Source organism: Jaculus jaculus, chromosome 9 (genome assembly GCF_020740685.1).
Source record: "Jaculus jaculus isolate mJacJac1 chromosome 9, mJacJac1.mat.Y.cur, whole genome shotgun sequence".
NCBI classification, from domain to species: domain Eukaryota; kingdom Metazoa; phylum Chordata; class Mammalia; order Rodentia; family Dipodidae; genus Jaculus; species Jaculus jaculus.
In genome coordinates, this window is record NC_059110.1 from 1,163 (window position 1) to 23,259 (window position 22,097).

General features: G+C 43.0%; 1 protein-coding gene and 1 pseudogene across 1 annotated transcript; one reads left to right on the top strand and one right to left on the bottom strand.

Annotated features, from left to right (window-relative positions):
- Positions 1-16,690, bottom strand: LOC101610194 (histone-lysine N-methyltransferase PRDM9-like; the record flags this gene model as incomplete). The annotated part of the gene is made up of 9 exons (XM_045158037.1): positions 16,622-16,690; positions 16,154-16,277; positions 14,250-14,357; positions 9,268-9,317; positions 5,337-5,499; positions 4,360-4,461; positions 3,883-4,154; positions 3,266-3,333; positions 1-232 (listed from the first exon to the last, which is right to left on the bottom strand). Coding segments are annotated over exons 1-9 (1,188 nt in total), but the record flags the coding sequence as incomplete, so codon positions are not given.
- LOC101597352 overlaps positions 16,689-22,097 on the top strand; it is a 21,835-nt pseudogene continuing 16,426 nt past the window's right edge.

Here is a 22,097-nt window from a genome sequence, read left to right on the forward strand (position 1 = left end):
TTCTTTGTTTCTTTTTAAGGAATCATAGTTGTACCCACCTCTGCCTTCTGTGAACACTTTCTTCCTCTTGCTGCCCCACTTGATGCCCAGTTCCTGGCCATACTCATCCCCGTACCAGACTAGAAGCTCACTGCCTGGTCTGATCACCCGGCAGGTTCGGTAGAAGATCTGCCTATGATACTGGAAGGCCACCAGGTTCTGTTCCTCATCATCACGGGCACAGTTCACATACCTAGAATTGAGGCAGGCAGGCAAAAAAAAAAAAAAAGAAAGAAAGAAAGAAAGAAAGAAAGAAAGAAAGAAAGAAAGAAAGAGAAAGAGAGAAAGAAAGAAAAGAAAAGAAGAAGAAAGGAAAGGAAAGGAAAGGAAAGGAAAGGAAATATTAGAATATTAGGTAATTCTTTTCCTGCATCTAGCCCTTTACTTGTAGATCAATTATCCTATGTTCTGATGCCTTCACTCCTTCTTCTACTCCTTTAGGAACTTTCTGTTCCCAGTACACATCTTTTCCAAGCTCATATACTACTAGCTACAAGTGCTTACCATGCTCATCTGGCCCAAATGCTTTCCCTTGAAAGTTCTCAGATTTCAAAGCTCAGTTCCAGACTTCCCCCACTGTTACTAGCTCCTCTAAACTCTAAATTAAATTTTGGTTTACACCGATGAATTTGCTGTTATTCATATATGCTGCTTCTAGATTAGCATACTTCATCCTGTACATATTCCAAGTTATTTCCTTTCTTTGCCCAGGTTTGATGCATCTTCCTTCCCCAGGTTCCTACAGGATCTTAGTGATCTCTTGGTCTTAGGAAGATAACATAATAGGATTGTCATGAGTTTAAGGCCACCCTGAGACTACATAGTGAATTCCAAGTCAGCCTGAGCTAGTGTGAACCCTACCTCAAAACATCAACAACAACAAAGAAAATAGGATGGGGGGGTGGGCAGTTCAGTTGCCAGAGTAACTGCCTAGTATAGACAAAGCCCTAGGTTTCACTGACAGCACTCCCTAAAACTGAGTGTGATGGCCCATTCATGTAATCAACAGTAGGAGGATTAGAGGGTCAGAAATTCAGGCTCATCCTCAGCTACATAACAAGTTTGAGGCCAGTCTGTGCAATATGAGTTTCTTCCCATGTGTGTGTTATATCACAGAAAATAGCTGTTTATTCATATTTTCTGTCCTCTGATCAAACAAGGCACCCTTATAGAAAAGTCCTGGGGAGCTGGGTGTGGTGGTGCAAACCTTTAATCCCAGCACTTAGGAGGGAGAGGTAGAAGAGTTGCCATGAGTTCGAGGCCACCCTGAGACAACATAGTGAATTCCAGTCACTGGGCGTGTGGCTTGCCATGATCGTGTAGTGGCTAGTACTTTGCATTGTGAATTCCAGGTCAGCCAGGGTTAGGGCAAGCTTACCTCAGGAAAAAGAAAAGTCTTGGGGTACACAACATATTCAGCCACAGCTTTCCAAAACCCAGTGTTGATGTCTTTTCGAAACTAGGGAGATTACCTGCACTATGGAATAAAAATCCTTTGTTGTAGATTGTCTTGGCACCATGTACTTCTCAAAAAGAAAATAGGAAAACTAAGAATAAAAATATAAACTGGGCATGGTGGTACAAACCTTTAAACTCAACACTTAGGAGGGAGAGGATTGCTGTGAGTTTGAGGCCAGCCTGGGAGTACACAGTGAGTTCCAAGTCTGCCTGGTCTGGAGTGAGACCCTAGGACCCAACCTCAAAAAAACTAAATAAATAAATAAATAAATAAAAAGTAAAAATATAGAGGCTTATGTTTACATATAGGAAGAATAGCCCAAACATGGCTCAAAGAAACAAAGATCTTGAGTGCTGAATTTAAGAATGTAGAAAAATAAGAAAGAAAATTGGAGCAGGGGAGATCACTCAATGATTAAAAGTACTTGTTTGCAAAGCCTGACAGCTTGAATTCAGTTCCTAACTACCCACCTAAGTCCAGATGCACAAAATGACACATGTGTCTGGAGTTCCTTTGCAACAGCAAGAGGCACTGGTGAGTCTATACTCTCTTTCCAATAAATAAATAAATAAGCAAATAAAATTTTTAAAAATTATAGTCAGAGGCTGGAGGGATGGCTTAGCAGTTAAGGCATTTGCCTACAAAGCCAAAGGACCCAGGTTCAATTCTCCAGGACCCATGTTAGCCAGATGCACAAGGTGGCACATGCATCTAGAGTTCGTTTGCAAAGGCTGGAGGCCCTGGAGTGGCCATTCTCTCTGTCCCTCTTTCTCTCTGTCAAATAAATAAATAAAAATTAAAATTAAAAAAAAATTTTGAGGTAGGGTCTCACTCTAGCTCAGGCTGACCTGAAATTCACTATGTAGTTCAGGGTGGCCTCGAACTCATGGTGATCCTCCTACCTCTGCCTCCCAAGTGCTGGGATTAAAGGTGTGCACCACCACGCCCAGCAAAATAAAAATATTTTTAAAAATTACAGTCAGGGATGGAGAGATGGCTTAGTGGTTAAGGCTCTTGCCTACAAAAAAGCCTAAGGACCCAGGTTTGATTCCCCAGTAACCATGTAAGCTAGATGCACATGGTGGCACATGTATCTAGAGTTCCTTTGCAGTGGCTAGAGGCCCTGGCACACTCATTGTCTCTCCCTCTGTCTGCTCTTCGCTCTCCCTCTTTCTCTTTTTCAACTAAATATATATAAGGACAAAAATTGTATGATCTGTTCAAGTAATGAAGTCTGTCTTCTGAACTGGAACACAGTAAATGTCTTACAAATGTTGAATAAAGTAAAATTCACTGTTCTCAACAAATTATGACTCTTCAAGGTTTACCCTGGCGACTCAACTTTGCTGATCATGGAAATTTATATTTTGGTTTAAGTAAGTGATAATATTTATATTTTATTTTTTCTTGACTGTTCATAATATGGAAGAGCACTCTAAAGAAAAGAAGTAGGGCTGGAGAGATTGCTTAGCAGTTAAGGCACTTGCCTGAGAAGTCTAAGGACCCAGGTTAAATTCCCCAGCACCCACATAAGCCAGAGGCACAAGGTGGTGCATGCATCTGGAGTTCGTTTGCAGTGGCTGGAGGACTTAGCATGCCCATATTCTCTCTGTGTCTATCTGCCTCTTTATTTCTCTCATTCTCTCTCAAATGAATAAATAGGAAAGAAGAGCATGTAGGAACCATTGAGGGATATACGAGAAGATTGGAACCATGTTTGTGAGGGACAAATGTCCTATCTGAAACCTAGAAACCTATGGGCCTTACCTCATCCAGTTGGCTTGGGACTCATCCTTTCCATCCACATATTCATAGCAGTTTCTCCCCTTGGTGATCTGAGTTTCAGAAAAATAAATTAAGGCTCTGGAGTGACAACTACAGAATCATGTCACTTCACTCTCATTAATGCTTTCTGAGCTTCATGGATTCAGACACCCATTATGATGCCACAAGACACTCCGAAATCACCATGTACCCATATGAGTGGATCTGTCCACTCAGAGGCCCCATGAAAACATACTTATTTGTCTCTATACCACTCTGTTCCTACTCACCTTCAGATATTTTCAGATATTGTTTTTTTCTTCTTCTTTTTGGTGTGTGTATGACTTTTTAAGATAGGGTCTCACTCTAGCCCAGGCTGACAAGCTGACCTGGAACTTACTATGTAGTCTCAGAGTGGTCTCAAACTCACAGTGATGCTCCTACTTCTGCCTCTCAAATGCTGGGATTAAAGGTGTGTTCCACCACACCCAGCGACTTTCAGATCTTGAAATAGGATTTTCATTCAGTACATGGAACTAGCCATGTACTTGCATGTCTCACCAGAAGCACAGAAGGGATGTGGGGAGTCAGGGGATGAAGGAAAAGGAAGCATTTCTCACCATCCATGAATATCCACTGTTGGCTGCCTCTTCATCCTCAGTGATCTGGCCCTCATAGGGACCAAAATGCAGACCCACTGGCAGATCAGATGCCTCATTCCATACACCAAGGCCAGCATCAGGGATGCCTGATGGTCTGATTCTTAGCCCAGGGGGAAGACTGAGGGCTGAGCAGTTGGGATGTCCCTTGTTCACCAAACTGTCCTTTATAAATATAGGAGGTCCATGGATAGGACAACTGTTGATGAAGAAATTCTGACATTTCTCACAATCTGAGGTAAAAACAGCAGGGATTAGGAAAGATATGTGAATGCTCCAAGATCTAAATATCTTCAGAAAAAGCATAGCACTTATGATGTTCCCCCCTCATTTATGCTTCTCAAATCACTAAAGAGACAATTTAAGGGCCAAATGACCAGATGAATTATACCAGGACATAACAACCTTCTATAGGAACAGACCCTGATGGCCACTTACAGAGGTAGTCATCATCCTGGGGCTCGCTGACCTCTTCATATGCACGACCCTTTCTTTCTCGCAGGCTGTACATCTTTGCTTCAACATATTTTCTTGTGAGTTCTGAGTTGAAGAAGAGAGGTGAGTGAAGTTGATAATTTGGAGTGCTTATCCCTGTTTCTTCAGAAAATGTGAAATCTACTGCCATCAACTTGTCTTCTATTAATATACCTACTCTGTTCCCCTTCACTTTTGTTTAGAAACTGACTCCACATTCACACTGACTGCAGATGACTAATTCAATTTTAATTTCTATGTGTCCAAACTTTATCCTTACCAAATTATCTTCATAATTATTCACCCACAAAATATGTGGTCCCTTTTGTCTTAGATTTATTATTTGTTTTTTTTAATATTTTATTTTTGTTTATATTTGAGAGACAAAGAAGCAGAAAGAAATAGAAAGGCAGATAGAGTGAGACAGGATGTGCACAACAGGGCCTTTAGCCACTGCAAATGAACTCCAGAAGTTTGTGCCACTTTGCGCATCTGGCTTATGTGGGTCCTGGGGAATGGAACCTAGGTCCTTTAGCTTTGCAGGCTAGTGCCTTAACTTCTAAGCCATCCCTCCAGCCCTGTCATAGATTTATTAAACACTTGGCCTAGGTCTGTTACTTTATGTTCCACTTACAGTTTTTAAATAACATATGAGCTAAACAGCATATGAGCTAAATATCCTTATCTTCACTCCACAGCATTTGGAAACCCACAGAATAAAATTTGCTGGAAGACCCATTACCTCTACAAGGATAATAATCTGAGTGTATGACTTTAAAGTAAATTTTCTTACATCCTATTTAATACCATGTCCAACTATCAGTCCCATAGGTTAGTCCAGACTTATCAGAATCCCATTCCACATACATACATCACTCTCACCACCGTTCCTAGCAAATCTAGAGAGATTAAAGTCCCCAAATTATTTACAAGTTATTTACTCTTATCCAATTTTCGTCCAGAGTGCTGTCCAGATGTACTTGCTTCTCCAGGAGAGGATACCAGTTTCTGGTCATGTTCTGAGTCACTTGTATTCAGCAAATTTGCTGTTCCTGACAGTTTCTTCAAACTAGATTCATCACTTAATGGAACTCTGGGCATTCCCTTTAATGAGAGTCACATATGAAAACTCAGCAAGCATTTCTATAGTTTTTTATGTGCAACATATTTTCACATACATGACTCTAGTTATTGATTGAACAATCCTTAGGAATGAATATGGTAACTGAATGTGGGAGAGAAAGAATTAAAGTGGGCTATGAATCTAGGACAAGAGCCATGTCAAAGCTCTTTTAAGCTGGAGTGAAGGATAATATCTGTGAAGAACAGTTGGAGATACCACAAAGTTTATGAATGAAATAGATAATACTTACAGAGAAGAGGACATTTTTTATGAATTAGGAGACATTTGATGGAATGAGAAATGTAGACAAGCAGGAAATGGATAAAACACTCATAAAATGAGTTGAAAGAACAGAAAATTGAACCTGGGAAGAGATACTTGGCAGAAATGTCTCTGAAGGGCCTGGGGAGTTGGCTCAGCTGTTAAAGGTACTTGCTTGAAAAGCCTGCTGGTCTGGGTTCAATTTTCCAGCCACCTATGTAAAGCTGGACAGGTATTTGTTTGTGCTGGAAGAGATCCAGGCTTGTTCCCCACACCCCACAAGCATGAATGCACACACATGCATGTGTATAAACAAATTTTTTTAAATGGGGGGGGGGTGCTGGAGAGATAGCTTAGTGGTTAAGTGCTTGCCTGTGAAGCCTAAGGACCCTGGTTCGAGGCTAGATTCCCCAGGACCCATGTAAGCCAGATGCACAAGGGGGCGCACGCGTCTGGAGTGCTTTTGCACTGTCTGGAGGCCTTGGTGCACCCAGACTCTCCCCCCCTCTTTCTCTCTGCCTCCTTCTCTCTCTCTGTCTGTCAATCTCAAATAAATAAACAAAAAAGGAAGAAAGAAAGGAAGGAAGGAAGGAAGGCAGGAAGGCAGGCAGGCAGGCAGGAAGGAAGGAAGGAAGGAAGAAAAGGTGCTGGATAACTAAGTGATGCTAAAAATTGAAAATTGTCATATCCTGTAAACAGTTTTTTTTCTGATTTATTTGTTAATTAGAGGCAGAGAGAGGGACAGATGTAGAGTGAGAGTGAGAATGGGCATGCCAGAGCCTCTAGCCGCTGCAAATGAACTTCAGATGCACACACCACCATGTACATCTGGCTTACATGGGACCTGGAGAATTGAACCTGGGTCCTTAGGCTTCGCAGGCAAGCACCTTAACTGCTATGCCATTTCTCCAGCCCACCAGTTTTCATTTGTTTGAAACAGGATCTTACTATTTATATTAGTCTCAAACAGCATTCTTCCTATCTCAGCCTCTCAAAGGCTTAAATTATAGGTGTGAGCCATCATGCATGACTTGCTTCTTGAATTAGATTAGCATGACCAGGTACAGGGGCACATGCCTTTAATCCCAGCACTCAGGAGGCAGAGATAGAAGGATCACTGTGAGTTCAAGGCTAGTCTGGGCTACAGTGAGACCCTATTTCAAAAAAAAAAAAAAAATTAGCATGCATGCCAATTTATGGATGAGTAAACTAAAGAAAGTTTGTGAATGGTACATCCTTATCAGGCAAAAATTTGTATAGCCATTTTTGTTTGTTTATTTTTCGAGTTAGGGACTTGCTCTAGCCCAGGATAACCTGGAATTCACTATGCAGTCTCAAGGTGGCCTCAAACTCATGGTGATTCTTCTACCTCTGCCTCCTGAGTACTGGGACTAAAAGCATGTACCACCAAGCCTGGCTTATTTCTTTTTCTAAAAAAAAAAAAATTAATTCATTTATTTAGGAAAGAAAGAAGATGAATGAATATGGTGATGCCAGGACCTCTGGCAAATCAATCCTGATGATCAATGGGGTAACAAATGTCTCAGTCAGATTGCCCTCCCATCCTACAATGTGTATTTGAAATCAACCTCAGGAAGGCATCTCAACTGAATGGCATGTGCCAGCCGGGTATGGTGGTACATGCCTTTAATTCTAGCACTTGAGAAGCAGAGGTAGGAGAATCACCATGAGTTCAAGCCCCCTCAGAGACTACATAGGGAACTCCAGGTCAGCATGGGCTGAAGTGAGGCCCTACCTCGAAAAACCAAAATAATAAATAAGTTGAATATCATGTGCCTATATGAAGCCTTAAGGCATTTTCTTTTTTGTTTTCCTTTTCCCTTTACTGTCCCCTCCCCTTTCCATTCTTCCCCTCTCCTCTCTCTTGAACTCTGTATGACTTGTCTTAAACTCAAAATAATTCTTCTGCTTCTGTCTCCTGAGTGCTACGATTACAGGCATGTGCCACCATACCCATCTGAAGTCATTTCCTTACTTATGGATTCTCATCCATCAAATTTAAAACTCTTCAGGGTTGAGAGTTGCTGCTATTATCAGAATGAGTCCCTGTAAGGGAAGGGATCTTACCTCCTTCGTTATCTGGACCAGCCAAAATACAAATTCTCTATGGATTTGTGAAGTACCCTTAGAGTATGTTATAGTATATCTCTTGCTGTGACATAGCAGAGAAAAACTGAGGTTGGAATAATCAGTGAGATGAATGATGTAACAATGAATGGCTAAGAGTGCACAGGCTTAAATGAATGTTATAAAGAGCTTTAAACTGGGAGTGGTGGTACATATCTTTAATCCTAGCATTTACTTTTCTTTTTGGGGGAAGTGGGGTTTCAAGGTAGGGTTTTACTCTAGCACATGCCTCAGGGTAGTCTCAGGGTAGCCTTGAACTCACGGCAATCCTTGTACCTCTGCCTCCAAAGTGCTGGGATTAAAGGCATGAACCACCATGCCTGGCAACATTTACTTTTTAAAAAAGAGAATATTTTATTATTTATTCACTTGAGACAGAGAAAGAGAGAGAGAGAAAGTGGCAGAAGGAGAGAGACAGAGAATGGGTATGCCAGAACCTCTACCTCCTGAAACAAACTCCAGATACAAGTGCCAGCTTGTGCATCTGGCTTTATGTGGGTACTGGAGAATCGAACTCATGTCCTTAGGCTTTGCAGGCACGTATCTTAACCACTGAGCCATCTCTCCAGCCCCCTCCCCCCTTTTATTTATTTATTTTTTTCCACGTAGGGTTTCACTCTACTTCAGGCTGTCCTGGAATTCACTATGTATCTCTGGGTGGCCTTGAACTCATGGAGATCCTACTACCTCTGCCTCCCAAGTTCTGGGATTAAAGGCATGTGCTATCATGTCTGGCTAAGTTTCAAATTCTTTATTTTTTTCTTTATTTATTTGTGAGAGAGACATAGGCAGGGGGAGAGAGATAGACAGTGAATGCATCAGAGCCTCCAGCTGCTGCAAACAAACTCCAAATGTGTGCACCCCTTGTGCATCTTGCTTACATGGGTCCTGGGGAATTGAACCTGGGTCTTTTGGCTTTGTAGTCAAGGACCTTAACCAGCAAGTCATCTTCCCAGCCCTGTAAATTTCTTAGAGAAAATTTTGGACTTGACTGCTCCATCACTGGCTGTGATCTTAGGCATATTACTGAACATGTCTATAGCTACTTTCTTCATCTGTAAAGTGGTCATAGTTTACTACCTGCCTGAAAGGGTTGTTGTAATGCTCCAGTGAGTTTATTAATATAAAATACAGTTAGAAATATTGTGAAACTAAAGCAATTGCTAATTATTATTGTTGATATTCTTATTAATTCAAATGATGATGACAATGAGAGACACTATACAGAAGAGACCAGGGAAGCGGCAGTTTCTAGGGTACTCTGTGCCTGCTCCTTCTCTTACCTGTGTTTGGATCCATGAGGTAGGTTTCCTTGTCCTTATGATTTGTGAGATACTTACCTTCTGTTGTTTAGTTTGCTCCACTCTGAAGGCCACCCGAGGAGGATTGACTAAAAAGTGATGAGAAATCAGTGTTTTGGTTGACAAATGTTTGTAAATTCTGGGGATTTTCATTAGGAACAGAGAATTCTGAATAAGAGAGTGAAGACTTAAAGGATGACCCAAAGGTAATATGCAAATGGTTTCTGAAATATCATTAAAGCCTAACCTTCTATTAGGGCACTAATGATTTCTTTTTTTCTTTTTTAATTTTAGTTTATTTATTAGAGGGAGAGAATGGGTGCACCAGGGCCTCCAGCCACTGCAAATGAACTTAAGACACATGTGTCACTATGTGCATTTGGCTTATGTGGGTTATAGAGAGTCAAACCTGGGTCCTTAGGATTTGCAGGCAAGTGCCTTAACCACTAAGCCATCTCTCCAGCCCTTCATTTCCTTTAATTAATAGACAAAACTCAGGCTGGACAGATGGCGTAGCAGTTAAGCTGCTTTCCTGCAAAAGCCTTAAGGACCCAGGTTAGATTTTCCAGGTCTCACATAAGCTGTATGCAAAAGGTGGTGCAAGCATTTGGAGTTTGTTTGCAGAAGCTAAAGGCCCTGGTACACCCATTCTCTTTCCTCTCTCTCTCTCTCTCTCTCTCTCAAATAAAAATAAATAAAACTCATCTTTGTTTCATGTCATGTTCATAAGATATCTGCTGTATAGTTTTTCAAATAAATGAGTTGATTGGGGCTAGTGAGATGGCTTAGAAGTTAAGACCCTTGCCTGCAAAGCCTAAGGACTGAGGTTCAATTCCCCAGTACCCATGTAAGACAGATGCGCAAGGTGGTGAATGCATCTGAAGTTCGTTTGCCGTGGCTGGAGGCCCTGGTGTGCTCATTCTCTCTCTCTCTTCTGATAAATAAATAAATAAAATATTTAAAACAAAAAATAAGTTGATTGGCCTTTGATAACAATACTGAATAACAGGAACAGGAAGAAACTACCTATGTATAAAAAGGTCATGTAGGACAAGCTTAAGTTTAATATGCTCAATAGTGAAAAATTGCAAGTCTTATTTATGTTTTTTTGAGGTAGGGTCTCACTTCAGACCAGGCTGACCTGGAATTTACTATGTAGAGTCAGGTTGGTCTCAAACTCATAGCAATCCTATTATCTCTGCCTCCCCAGTGCTGGGATTAAAGGTGTGTGCCACCATGCCTGGTGAAAGTCTTTTATTCTGTATTGGAGAGATGGCTCAGTGGTGAAGGCACTTATCTCTAAAGCCTAATGAACTGTTTGATGGCCCAGTACCCATGTAAAGTCAGATGCAAAAAGTGGCCTATGCATCTGGATTTCATTTGCAGCAGCTGGCAGCCCTGGTACATTCATATTTTCTTTTCTTTTTTTTATATTTTGGTTTTTTTGAGGTAGGATTTCACTCTAGCCCAGGCTGGCCTGTAATTCACTGTGTAGTCTCAGGGTGGCACCCAATTTATGGCAATCCTCTTACCTCTGCCTCCCGAGTACTGGGATTAAAGGTATGTGCCACCATGCCCAGCTACATTCATATTTTAATTCTCTCTCTTTCTCTGCTTGCAGATAAATAAAAAATTAAATAAGAAAGTCTTAGCTGAGCCTAGTAGTGCACACCTTTAATCACAGCACTTGGAAAGCTGAGGTAGGATTTCTATGAATTTGAGGCTACCCTGAGACTACATAGTGAATTCCATGTCAGCCTGGGCTAGAGTGAGACCGAGACCCTCCCTTGAAAAACCAAAAGAAAAAAATTGATAATAAAGAAAGTCTTGAGTTGGAAAGATGGCTTAGAAGTTAAGGCACTTGCCTGCAAAGCCTAAGGACTGGAGTTTGAGTCACCAATACATATGTAAAGCCAGATGCGTTTGGAGTTCATTTGCAGTGGCTAGAGGCCCTGGGGCGCCCATCCTCTCTATCTGTCCCTCTTCCCTCTATCTCTCTCTGCTTGCAAATAAATGAATAAATAAAACATTTTTTAAAAGAAAGCCTTGGGCTACAGAGATGGTTTAGTGGTTAAGGCACTTGCCTCCAAAGCCAAAGGATCTCAGTTCTATTCCCCAGAACCCACGTAAGCCAGATCCACAAGGTGGCACATGCATCTGGAGTTTGTTAGCAGTGGCTGGAAGCCCTGGCATGCCCATTCTCTCTCTTTCTCAGCCTCTTTCCCTCTCTCATATAAATAAATTAATTAATTAAAAAAGAAAGTCTTAAGTTGGGCATAGTGGTGCTCACCTTTAATCCCAGCACTTGGGAGGCGGAAGTAGGAGGATCTTCATGAGCTCAAGACCACCCTGAGCCAACATAGTGAATTCCATGTCAGCCTGAGCTACAGTAAGATTCTATCTCAAGAAACCAAAAACAAACAAAGGATGTCTTGGACTAGAGAGATGGATAAGTGGTTAAAGTGCTTGCCTGTGAAGCCTAAGGGCCCAATTGGGTTCCCTAGTACTCATGTAAGCCAGATGTACAAGGTGGCACATGCATATGGAGTTTATTTACAGTGGCTGGAAGCCTTGGTATGCCCATTCTCTCTCTCAAATAAATAAATAAAATGTATTTTTTAAAAAGGTAGTCTTTTATCTGTTGTAACAACCCACAATGCAAAAATTACTGTTCTTAATAGTCTATTTAATATAGAACTGGAAGCCCTAGCTAGAATAAATGGACAAGGGCAGGAGAGATTGCTCAGTGGTTAAGGTGCTTGCCTGCAAGGCCCAACAACCCATGTTTAATTCCACACTACCCAATAAAGCCAGATGTACAAAGTGGCACATGTATCTAGAATTTGTTTGCAGGGGTTAGAGTCCCTGGTGCACCCATTCTCTCCTTCTCTCTCTCCCCTGCTTCGCTCTCCTTTTGCATAAATAAATAAATAAAAATAAATTTTAAAAATTAACAAAAAAAGTTAGTATCCAGGAAGCAAAGACAGGATAATCACCATGAGTTCAAGGCCACCCTAAGACTACATAGTGAATTTTAGGTCAACCTGGGCTAGAGTGAAGCCCTGCCTCAAAACAACAACCAACAAAAGAATAAGGGTTGGAGAGATGGCTTAGCCCTTAAGTCCCTTGCTTACAAAGCCAAAGGACCTATATTCAATTCCCCAGGATTCACATAAGCCAGTTATACAAGATGGTGCATGCATCTGGAATTCATTTGCAGTGGCTGGATGCCCTGGCATACCCATTCTTTCTCTTTCTCTTTCTCTCTCTCTCTCCCCCTCTCTCTTTACCTCTTTCTCTCTCTCAAATAAATAAAAATAAAATATAAAAAAATTAAAATCCAGGTGTGGTGGCACATGCCTTTAATCCTAGCACTCAGGAGGCAGAGGTAGGAGGATTGCTGTGAGTTTAAGGCCAGCCTGAGACTACATAGTGAAATCCAGAACAGCCTGGGCTAGAGCAAGACCATACCTTAAAAAAACAAAAAAAGAAAAAGAAAGAAAGGAAAAGCAAAAGAAATAAAAGAGCTGGAAAAATGGCTTAGGAGTTAAGGTGCTTGCCTGGAAAGCCAAAGGACCCAGGTTCAATTGCCCAGAACTCACATAACCCAGATGAGTTCATTCGCAGTGGCTAGAGGTCCTGGTGTGTCCATTCTCTCTCTCTCTCATAAATAAAATATTTATATATATATATACATCTTTTTAAATGTATTTTATCTATTTATTTGAGGGAGAAAAAGGATGAAAGAGAGAGAGAGAGAGAATGGGTGCAATAGGGCCTCCAACCACTGCAAACAAACTCCAGATGCATGCCCTTGTGCATCTGACTTCGTGGGTCTTGGAAAATCAAACTGGGATCCTTTGGCTTTGAAGGCAAAGAAAGGCCTTAACCACTAGGCCATCTCTCCATCCCTGTATAAAGTTTTTTAATAAAAAGAAAAAGTCATCAAACTTGTAAAGAAAGAAGAAAATTATCTCTGTTCACCAATTACATGTGCTTAAACATAGAAAACCCTAAAAATTCCACAAAAAAGCTTAAAACTAGTAAGTAAATTCAGAAAGATTTCAGGATATATAAATAGCATGTAAGAAAAGCAAGCATGTAAAAATCAGTTGTTTTTCCAGGCATGGTGGCATACATCTTTAATCCCAGCAGTCAGGAGGCAGAGGTAGGATAATCATTGAGGGTTCAAGGCCACCCTGAGACTGCATAGGGAGTTCCAGGTCAGCCTGGGCAAGAGCAAGACCCTTCCTTGAACCCCCCCCCCACAAAAAAAGTTTAGGTATGGAGAGATGGCTTAGCAGTTAAGGTGCTTGCCTGCAAATCCAAAAGACTCAGGTTTGAATCCCCAGGACCCATGTAAGCCAGATGCACAAGGTGGCACATGTGTCTGGAGTTCATTTGCAGTGGCTAGAGGCTATGACACACCCATTATCTCTGACACACACTCTCTCTCAAATAAACAAAAATAAAAATAAATTTTAGGGCTGGAGGGTTGGCTTAGCAATTAAAGCATTTACCTGCAAAGCCAAAGGACCCAGGTTGGATTCCCCAGGACCCAGATAAGCCAGATGTGCAAGGTGGAGCATGCATCTGGAGTTCATCTGCAGTGGCTGGAGGCCCTGGCATGTCCATTCTCTGTCTGTCTGTCTCTCTTTCTCTCTGACTCTCTCAAATAAATAAATAAATAAATAAAACTTTAAAAAATATTTTAAGCCATGTGCTGTGGTGCACGTCTTTAATCCCACTTGGGAGGCAGTGGTAAGAAGCTCACTGTGAGTTTGAGGCCACCCTGAGACCCTACCTTGAAAAAACAAACAAAAAAAACAAAAAATTTTAAAAAGTTAAAAAAAAAAAAAACAACTTGTGTGCAGCCGGGGGTGATGGCACACACCTGGCTAAATAAATAAATAAATAAATAAATAATAAATAAAATTTCTTTTTTAACTTCTGACACATTTCTGAAACATAACCCTAGTCTGTTTTCATATGGTGACTTCTAAATCCTCCTGTCCTCTCACCTTGCTTCCTAGGTGTCCATTCTTCATCAGAATCCTCACTGTCACCCATCTGGAGCTTGATTGCTTGTCTTTGGTGACACATGAAAGCTGGTTGAGGGGCTTTGAGACCTGAAAAGCAAAATCTTTCTCCTAAAAGAGAAGAAACCCCAAAAGAAGGTACAAAAGGTGGTGGCAGTGGAAAATACCACAAGGCCATGTAAGTTTGGAGAGAGGAGATGGGTCTGCATGGCATGCTGGCATTCATCTCTGCACTGACAAAAATAACAGTTTTCCTACAAACTTATCTGCATACAAAAGAGAACTATGTCAGGCTTGCTTGCAAAGCCTAAGGACCCCCACTACCCATGTAAGCATGATGCACAAGGTGGCACATGCATCTGGAGTTCATTTGCAGCAGCTAGAGACACTGTGGGATGCCCATTCTCTCTGTCCCTATCTCTCTCTCTGCTTGCAAATAAATAAAAAATAAAATAAAATAAAGAATTCTTAAAAACTAAAAAGAAAGCTGGGTGTGGTGGCACACGCCTTTAATCCCAACACAGAGGCAGAGATAGGAGGATCGCTGTGAGTTCAAGCCCACCTTGAGACTACATAGTGAATTCCAGGTCAGCCCGAGCTAGAGTGAGATTCTACCTCAGAAAAAAAAAAAAGAAAAGAAAAGAAAAATAGCTGAGCATGATGGCACATGACTTTAATTCCAGCTTGGTAGGCAGATGTAGAAGGATTGCCATGAGTTTGAGGCCACTTTGAGACTACATAGTGAATTCCAGGTCAGCCTGGGTGAGAGTGAGACCCCACCTGGAACCTTCCCCCCTCAAAGTGATAATAAAAATAAAGAGAACTATGGTACTCTAATCACCTAGGAGAGGATCAACATAATATAGGAAGACTAGAGAGACTGTTCAATAGTTAAGGTGCTGGCTTGCAAAGACTGATATTCTGTGTTCAATCCCCCAGTACCCACTTAAAGCCAAGGGCACAACGTGGCACATGTGTCCAGAGTTCATTTGCAGTGGCAAGAAGACCTGGGGCATCCATTATCCCTCTTTTCCTCCCTCCCTTTCTTTGGAAATAAATAAGTGAAATGTATATAAATCTTTTTTTATTTTATTACAGAGAGAAAAGAATGGGTCTGCTAGGGCCTTTAGCCACTGCAAACAAACTCCATCTGGCTTACCCATGGGTACTGAGGAATTGAACCTGGGCCATTAGGTTTCACAGGCAAGCATCTTAAGTGCTAAGCCATTTCCCCAGCCATATATATGATAGTTTTTCAAGAAAGGGTCTCACTCTAGCCTAGAATGACCTGGAATTCACTATGTGTAGTCTCAGGCTGGCTTCAAATTCACAGTGATTCTCCTACCTCAGCCCTCCTAGTGCTGGAATTAAAGGTGTGTGCCACCATGCCCAGCAAATATGGTCGTGTTTTTTTTTTTTTTTCTTTCTTCCTCCCATCTTTCCCTTCCTCCCTCCCTTCCTTCCTCCCTCCCTTCCTTCCTTTTCTTCTTGAGGTTGGGTCTTGTTCTAATACAGGCTGACCTGGAATTCAGTATATAATCTCAGGGGGGCCTTGAACTCACAGCAATCCTCCTACCTCTGCCTCCAAAATGCTGAGATTAAAGGCATGGGCCACCATGGCCAGCTCAATACGATTTTTTTCTCTTTTGGTTTTTAGAGGTAGGGTTTCACTCCAGTCCAGGCTGACCTGGAACTCACTATATAGTCTCAGAGTGGCCTTATACTCACCATGATCTTCCTACTTCTTCCTCCAAAGTGCTGGGATTAAAGGTGGACGCCACCACACCAGGCTTAATACGATTTTTTTACTAGAAATATTTAAAAAAAATACAGGGATTGGAGACCTGGTTTGGTCTATCGTGATCCCATTCAGGACTGCTTGTTACCTATAGAAATCAGCATTTTATAATTCCTTTTCACGTTTCTATAGCGGATTTTCTCCCATTCTCCCATCTCTGCCCATTCTTCTTTGGAGAAGTATATGGAAATGTCTTTGAACTCGTCTTTGACCTGGAGGAGAGCCAAAAAAAAAAAAAAAAAGAAAAAGAAAAAGAAAAAGAAAAAGAAAAACAAACCCACAAAACAAAAACAGATTACTTGTGATGGACTAGCACAGGTCCACTAAGTGTGCAGGGTATGGCATGTGGCCCTTGGGTGGTCTCTGTGAGCAAGACTATTTTTTTCCCCTCCAGAGATGCTTGTTTAAGCAAACAGTAGGGTTGCCTTAGCTCTGTGCTGATACAGAAGGACTCGCCACCCCATCTGATGTACTGTCACAGGAATGTGGGGTCCTCAAGATCCCCTGCTTTCCTCCTGCTGATCCAGCCCAGGCTGATTTTAGTTCCCACATTTACCTTAGTTTTCCGTTCTGGTCTTCTTGCATCTCCCTTACGGCTCTCGTTCTTTAGCCTGTCATCATTCATGGTCCAGGCTACCGCCCTGGGAAAAGGCCAGGATCCCGTGGTTCTGTGGACAGAGATGCAGCTAGGGGCTCACGAGCAGCGAGTACGGCGGTGGAGGAGCGGGTCTGGGTCTGAGGTGGACAGCCGCGCCAGCACAGCCGACCAGGAGTCTGCGGGCGGGGCGAGAGGGCGGCCCGCCCCTGTCACGCGCCACGGGCTTGCAGAGGTGGCGCCCCAGCCACACGCCTGCTCCTAGGAGTCAGGATCTGCACTCAGACCGAGGGGCCAGGGTGGAGCACGTGGGCGAGGAGAAGGGTGCTCAAGTGATTTGAGAATTTGAGGTCGAGAGATCAGAGTCCCTCAAGTGGAGATTTGAGGACCCTGTTGCTAAAGATATCTGATATTCAGTCTCTGGAGTTGAGGAGATTTGGTGTTCAAGGACCCTGGAACTGAGGAAATTTGGGGCCTCTCAGGCTGAAGAGATTTGGGATTCAAAGTCTCTGGAGCTGAGATTTGGGGCCCCCTCGGGCTGACGAAATTGTGGTTCCTCAAGGCAAGGCTTAGGGCATGTGCACTGAAGAGATCTGCTGTGCTCAGGTCTCCGGGCAGGGCTAGAGCGCGTCCAGACCCTGTCAAGGGCTGCTAGGCTAGTAGGTGGGATTTGTCCATTTGATGGGATTTGGGATGGAGGCTGACGGGGCTATGAGTCTTCAAGGGGTGTCAGATCCCCGTGTGCAGGGGTTCTTTGCAGGCCCGGCGTCTTGTCTCCAGTCAGAATACTTGGTGTCTGTCTTGAGCTACTCGGGTTTTCTCAGGTGGAGTGCAGTTTCGGTTAGGATATTTGGAGCTCATCTGGCTGAGCGATGGAAGCTGAAGTGTTGTGGAGTCTCATGCTGACGGTATTTGAGTCTCTCCAGGTTATTGGATTTGGGGTCCCCACAAACTGAGGAAATTTAGAGCTTCGCAGGGAGTGTCTGGAGTCTCTGAAACTAGGTTTCTCTGAGGGCTTATGACTGTCAAAAGCACAAAGCGTGGGGCTTGTAATTCTTGCACCACTGTGGCCAAGTCGACTCAACCACTCTAGAGGGCTCCCTCACCTGTGATTCTCCCAAGACGCCAACCTACCGGCTCTGTCCACTGGCCTTCAGGAATGGCGGAGGGCAGAACCCTGCCTGTCAGTCAACCGTGCAGTCCATCCCTGGCCTCTGTTCAAGGTCTTGCCCCACCCCTCACAGTCCTGCGCATGAGTCCCTCAAGAAGTGCAGTAGTGTTAGAAACCTAGGGTTCTCTCTGGTTCCTCAGGAGTACAGTAGCAGGTTAATGTCCTGTCTGCAAAAAGGTCTTAAAACAGGGCTGGAGGGATGGCTTACCTGTTAAGGTGCTTGCCTGTCAAGCCAAAGAACCCAGATTTGATTACCCAGGACCCACGTAAAGCCAGATGCACAAGGTGGCTCATGCATCTGGAGTTTGTTTGCAGTGGCTAGAGGCCATTGGTCATTCTCTATATGTCTCTTTCTCAAATAAATAAAATATATTTATTTTTTATTTATTTATTTATTTTTGGTTTTTCGAGGTAGGGTCTCACTCTGGCTCAGGCTGACCTGGAATTCACTATGTAGTCTCAGGGTGGCCTCGAACTCTCGGTCAAAAAAAAAAAAAAAAAAAAAAAGATCTTGAGTCTAAGCCTAGCATGGTGGCACATGCCTTTAATCCTAAACACTTGAGAGGCAGAGGTAGGAGAATTGCCCTGAGTTCAAGACCAGCTTGAAATTACATACTGAATTCCAGGTCAGCCTGGTTTAGAGTTAGGCCCTGCATTGAAAAAAAAAAAAAAAGTCCTGTTAAACAGTGAAGAACAGGTTTTTTTTTGTTTGTTTGTTTGTTTTTTTAAGTACAGCTATCAGCTGGTGTGTGGTGTTAGGAACAGTAGAAACAAAGATGGGGACTATTAGGAGCAATCGTTAGAAGTAAAAATGGGGCACTCATTTCCAGTAAGGAGGTTGCCCTATTGTATAATCTATTTTTTTTATACATAAGCCTTGTCTCTGGAGGTCTCCTGAGGTAAGTTTTGGGTTTCATCTCCCATTGGCAAAGGCCAGTGTGTTCAACCTGCTGTCAGGTCAGGTTGAGGACACTGGAAACAGTTTTTCTAAGGGGAGTGTTTATCCCTATTCCTACATAATATGGGGGTTCAGGGTATGAACAAAGCCAATAATAGTGACATTGGGGTTGGTATTATTAACTACTTTGAAGACTGTGTCTTAGGTTGTGAACTGTCAGAGTTGGGTGGATCCAAACAGGTAGAATGGTGGAAAGAGGAGGCTCCCCTGGTTTTAGGGTGGGTGTTTGTCTGATTGAGGGGATTATCAATGAAGGTGTATTAGGTCCAATGGTGACAGGGTCATTACTTTCTCTGATTTTCTGTACAGTGAATTCTCTGTATCTGGGTCTCTTCCTGTCACAGTAGTCTGAAACCCCATGTCTGGCCTGTCTCCCAGGCCCCTATTGTTCTAGACTGCCAGAATTTTAGAGTAATCTTTAAAGGACTACAAGTGCCCTCTCCACATTTATTTAAGGACTTAGGCCTCTTGACTGTAATAAAGGAGTCATGATGTGTATAGAATGCCTCAGTCTTATAGCCCCGTGTGGCACAATGGTATTGGCCATCTCTCTGGCAGCTTGGGCCCCCATTTGTTGGGCAGATATAATATCAGCCATAAACAGGGACTCCTGTTCCTCTTCCCTCCTCTTAACCACATGTTTATTCCAATCTTTTCCAAAAAGTCACAAATGTCTATTAAAAATGTCTATTAAAAAGACTGGTAGACCAATTGAGTCATCAGCTGCTGAATACTTCTCCCAGTATTAGTATCCCTCAGTTCCCAGGTAAAATTATGGGGTTGGGGCTGGAGGGATGGCTTAGCAGGTAAGGTGTTTGTCTGCAAAGCCAAAGGACTCAGGTTTGATTCCCCAGGACCCATGTTAGCCAGATGCACAAGGGTATGCACACATCTGGAGTTCGTTTGCAGTGGCTGGAGCCCTGGTGTGCTCATTCTCTCTCTCTCTCTCCCTCTCTTTATCTCTGTCAAATAAATAAATAAATAATAAAATATTATTTAAAAATTATGGGGTTGGGCTGGAGACATGGCTTAGCGGTTAAGTGCTTGTCTGTGAAGCCTAAGGACCCTGGTTCGAGGCTCAATTCCCCAGGACCCATGTTAGCCAGATGCACAAAGGGATACATGCATCTGGAGTTCATTTGCAGTGGCTGGAAGCTCTGGTGCGCCCATTCTCTCCCTCCCTCCCTCTCTCTCTCTCTCTCTCTCTCTGCCTCTTTCTCTGTTGCTCTCAAATAAATAAATAAAAATAACAAAAAATTTTTTTTTCAATTATGGGGTTGGTGAAGGTTAGTTTCTAAATCAGAAGTTACAGTGTGGTAACATGTTGATATACAGAATAAAGGCAAGGAAAGAAAATTAATTAGGTGCTTGAGATTGTCTTTTATTTATTTATTAGAGACAGAGAGAGGGAGAGGAAGGTAAAGAGAGAGAGAGAGGGAGGGAGGGAGAGAGGGGGGGTGCACCAGGGCCTCCACCCACTGCAAATGAACTCCAGATGCAAGAGCCACCATGTACATCTGGCCTACATGGGACCTAGACAATCAAACCTGGGTCCTTAGGCTTTGCAGTGAAGGAACCCCAGGAGGGGGACCCCCACACTCTGCCCGGATATGGCGACACCCCAAATCACTCACGAGAAGCGGTCTTGATGCAAACTGCAAGAGGATTTTATTCCAAGTGCGCTGGGGCCCACAGTCGTACACCGCACAGGGGTAGAGGACTGCAGAGCCCTGAATGCAGGAACGGGACAGTTTTTATAGGGCTTCTAACAAAGCCTGTGCATTAGACCAATCATTTCTTTTAATATCAGGAGCCCGCAGGGTGCGAGCCAGTCAGTTTGTGCCACCCCATAGTTTCTAAGCCAATTAGTTTAATTTGTTCAAGCCCCTCGTGGACCAATCATTCTCTTATGACCTGGGTGGTCAGCATTTGTGCAGGTCCTTGGGTGGGAGTAGCAGAGTGTGGTACCAGTCTCCTATGACCTTGGAGGTCAGCATTTGCGCAGGTCCTTAGGTGGGGGTAGCAGAGTATGGTATCAGCCTCCTATGACCTTGGTGGTCTGTGGCAGGCTGCTACAGCTTATGGTGCGAGCTACTAAGGCTTACAGTGTGGGCTATTAAGGCTTATGGTGCAGGCTGTTTACAGAAACCAAATAAGTGGTTCACTTCATTACTCATTTCCCATCCTTGAGGGCTATCTCATGCCCTTTTTACCTAGTTTTATATTAGGAGCAGGCTCTGATATAATGAGAAGAGGGATTCTTTACTTGCTTCCAACAGAGAGTAAAGCTTGGAGTTTGAGGTATGCAGGGGCCCACTTAAGCTCCCTTTGGAGCGTGATAGTATTTCTGGGCTTCTGAATTCTTGGGCCTTTCAGCAGTCATGTTCCTTAACTAAGGCATCTCTTCAGCCTGAGATAGTCTTAAGAGGGTCCTGGTGGGCTTTAGGCTTCCGATGGTCTAGTGGTCACTAGGTCCTCAGATGTTGGCCTTTTCAGTTCAGTGTAGTGTATCCAGGGTCACTTTCTAGCTACTTTTACTACAATAGGAGTGGTTAGGATCATGATGAAAGATGCTTACTGTAGCAGACAGATTCAGGTGCACTGAGATGAACTTTCAGACCAGGCACAGTTATGGAGGAAGGGATTTATTGAAGATTACAAATCCAGGAGAAGTTCCATAATGGCAGAAGAAGCTGACCTGCCTTCACAGGCCCAAGCAGACAGAGGGAGAGGTACAAGCCTAAAGATCAAAAGCCACAGCACACTTCAGGAACTCCAGCTAGGCACACTTTGCATATCTTTAGATTGAAATCAGAAACCCACCTTAACATCGCCTCCAGCCATGTAGCCAGCAGATGCAAACTACAAACAATAAAGAACTGAAAATATTGGGGGCCATCTATTCAAACCACCATACTTACTAATGAAACTCAGGGTTACTGGGCCTGTGTCTCTTCACCCAGACCAGGTCTCCAGGCTCAAATGAAGATGGTGGCAGTTCCCTTGTGGGCCTCCTGGACCAGGGGATGAATCTTTTGTGTTGAAGAGTCTGCTGGAGAGCCTGAAGGGGATGGAGAAGGTCCAATAGCTTAGTAATTCCCTACCTTCCTTCCTTCCTTTTTTTCTTTCTTTCTGATTTGTTTTTGTGAGGTAGGGTTTCACTGTAGCCCAGGCTGACCTGGAATTCATTATGTACTCTCAGGGTGACCTCGAACTCACAGTGATCCTCCTAAACCTCTGCTTCCTGAGTGCTGGGATTAAAGGCATGCCCCACCACACCTGGCATGATTAGTACTTTCTGTCAGTTG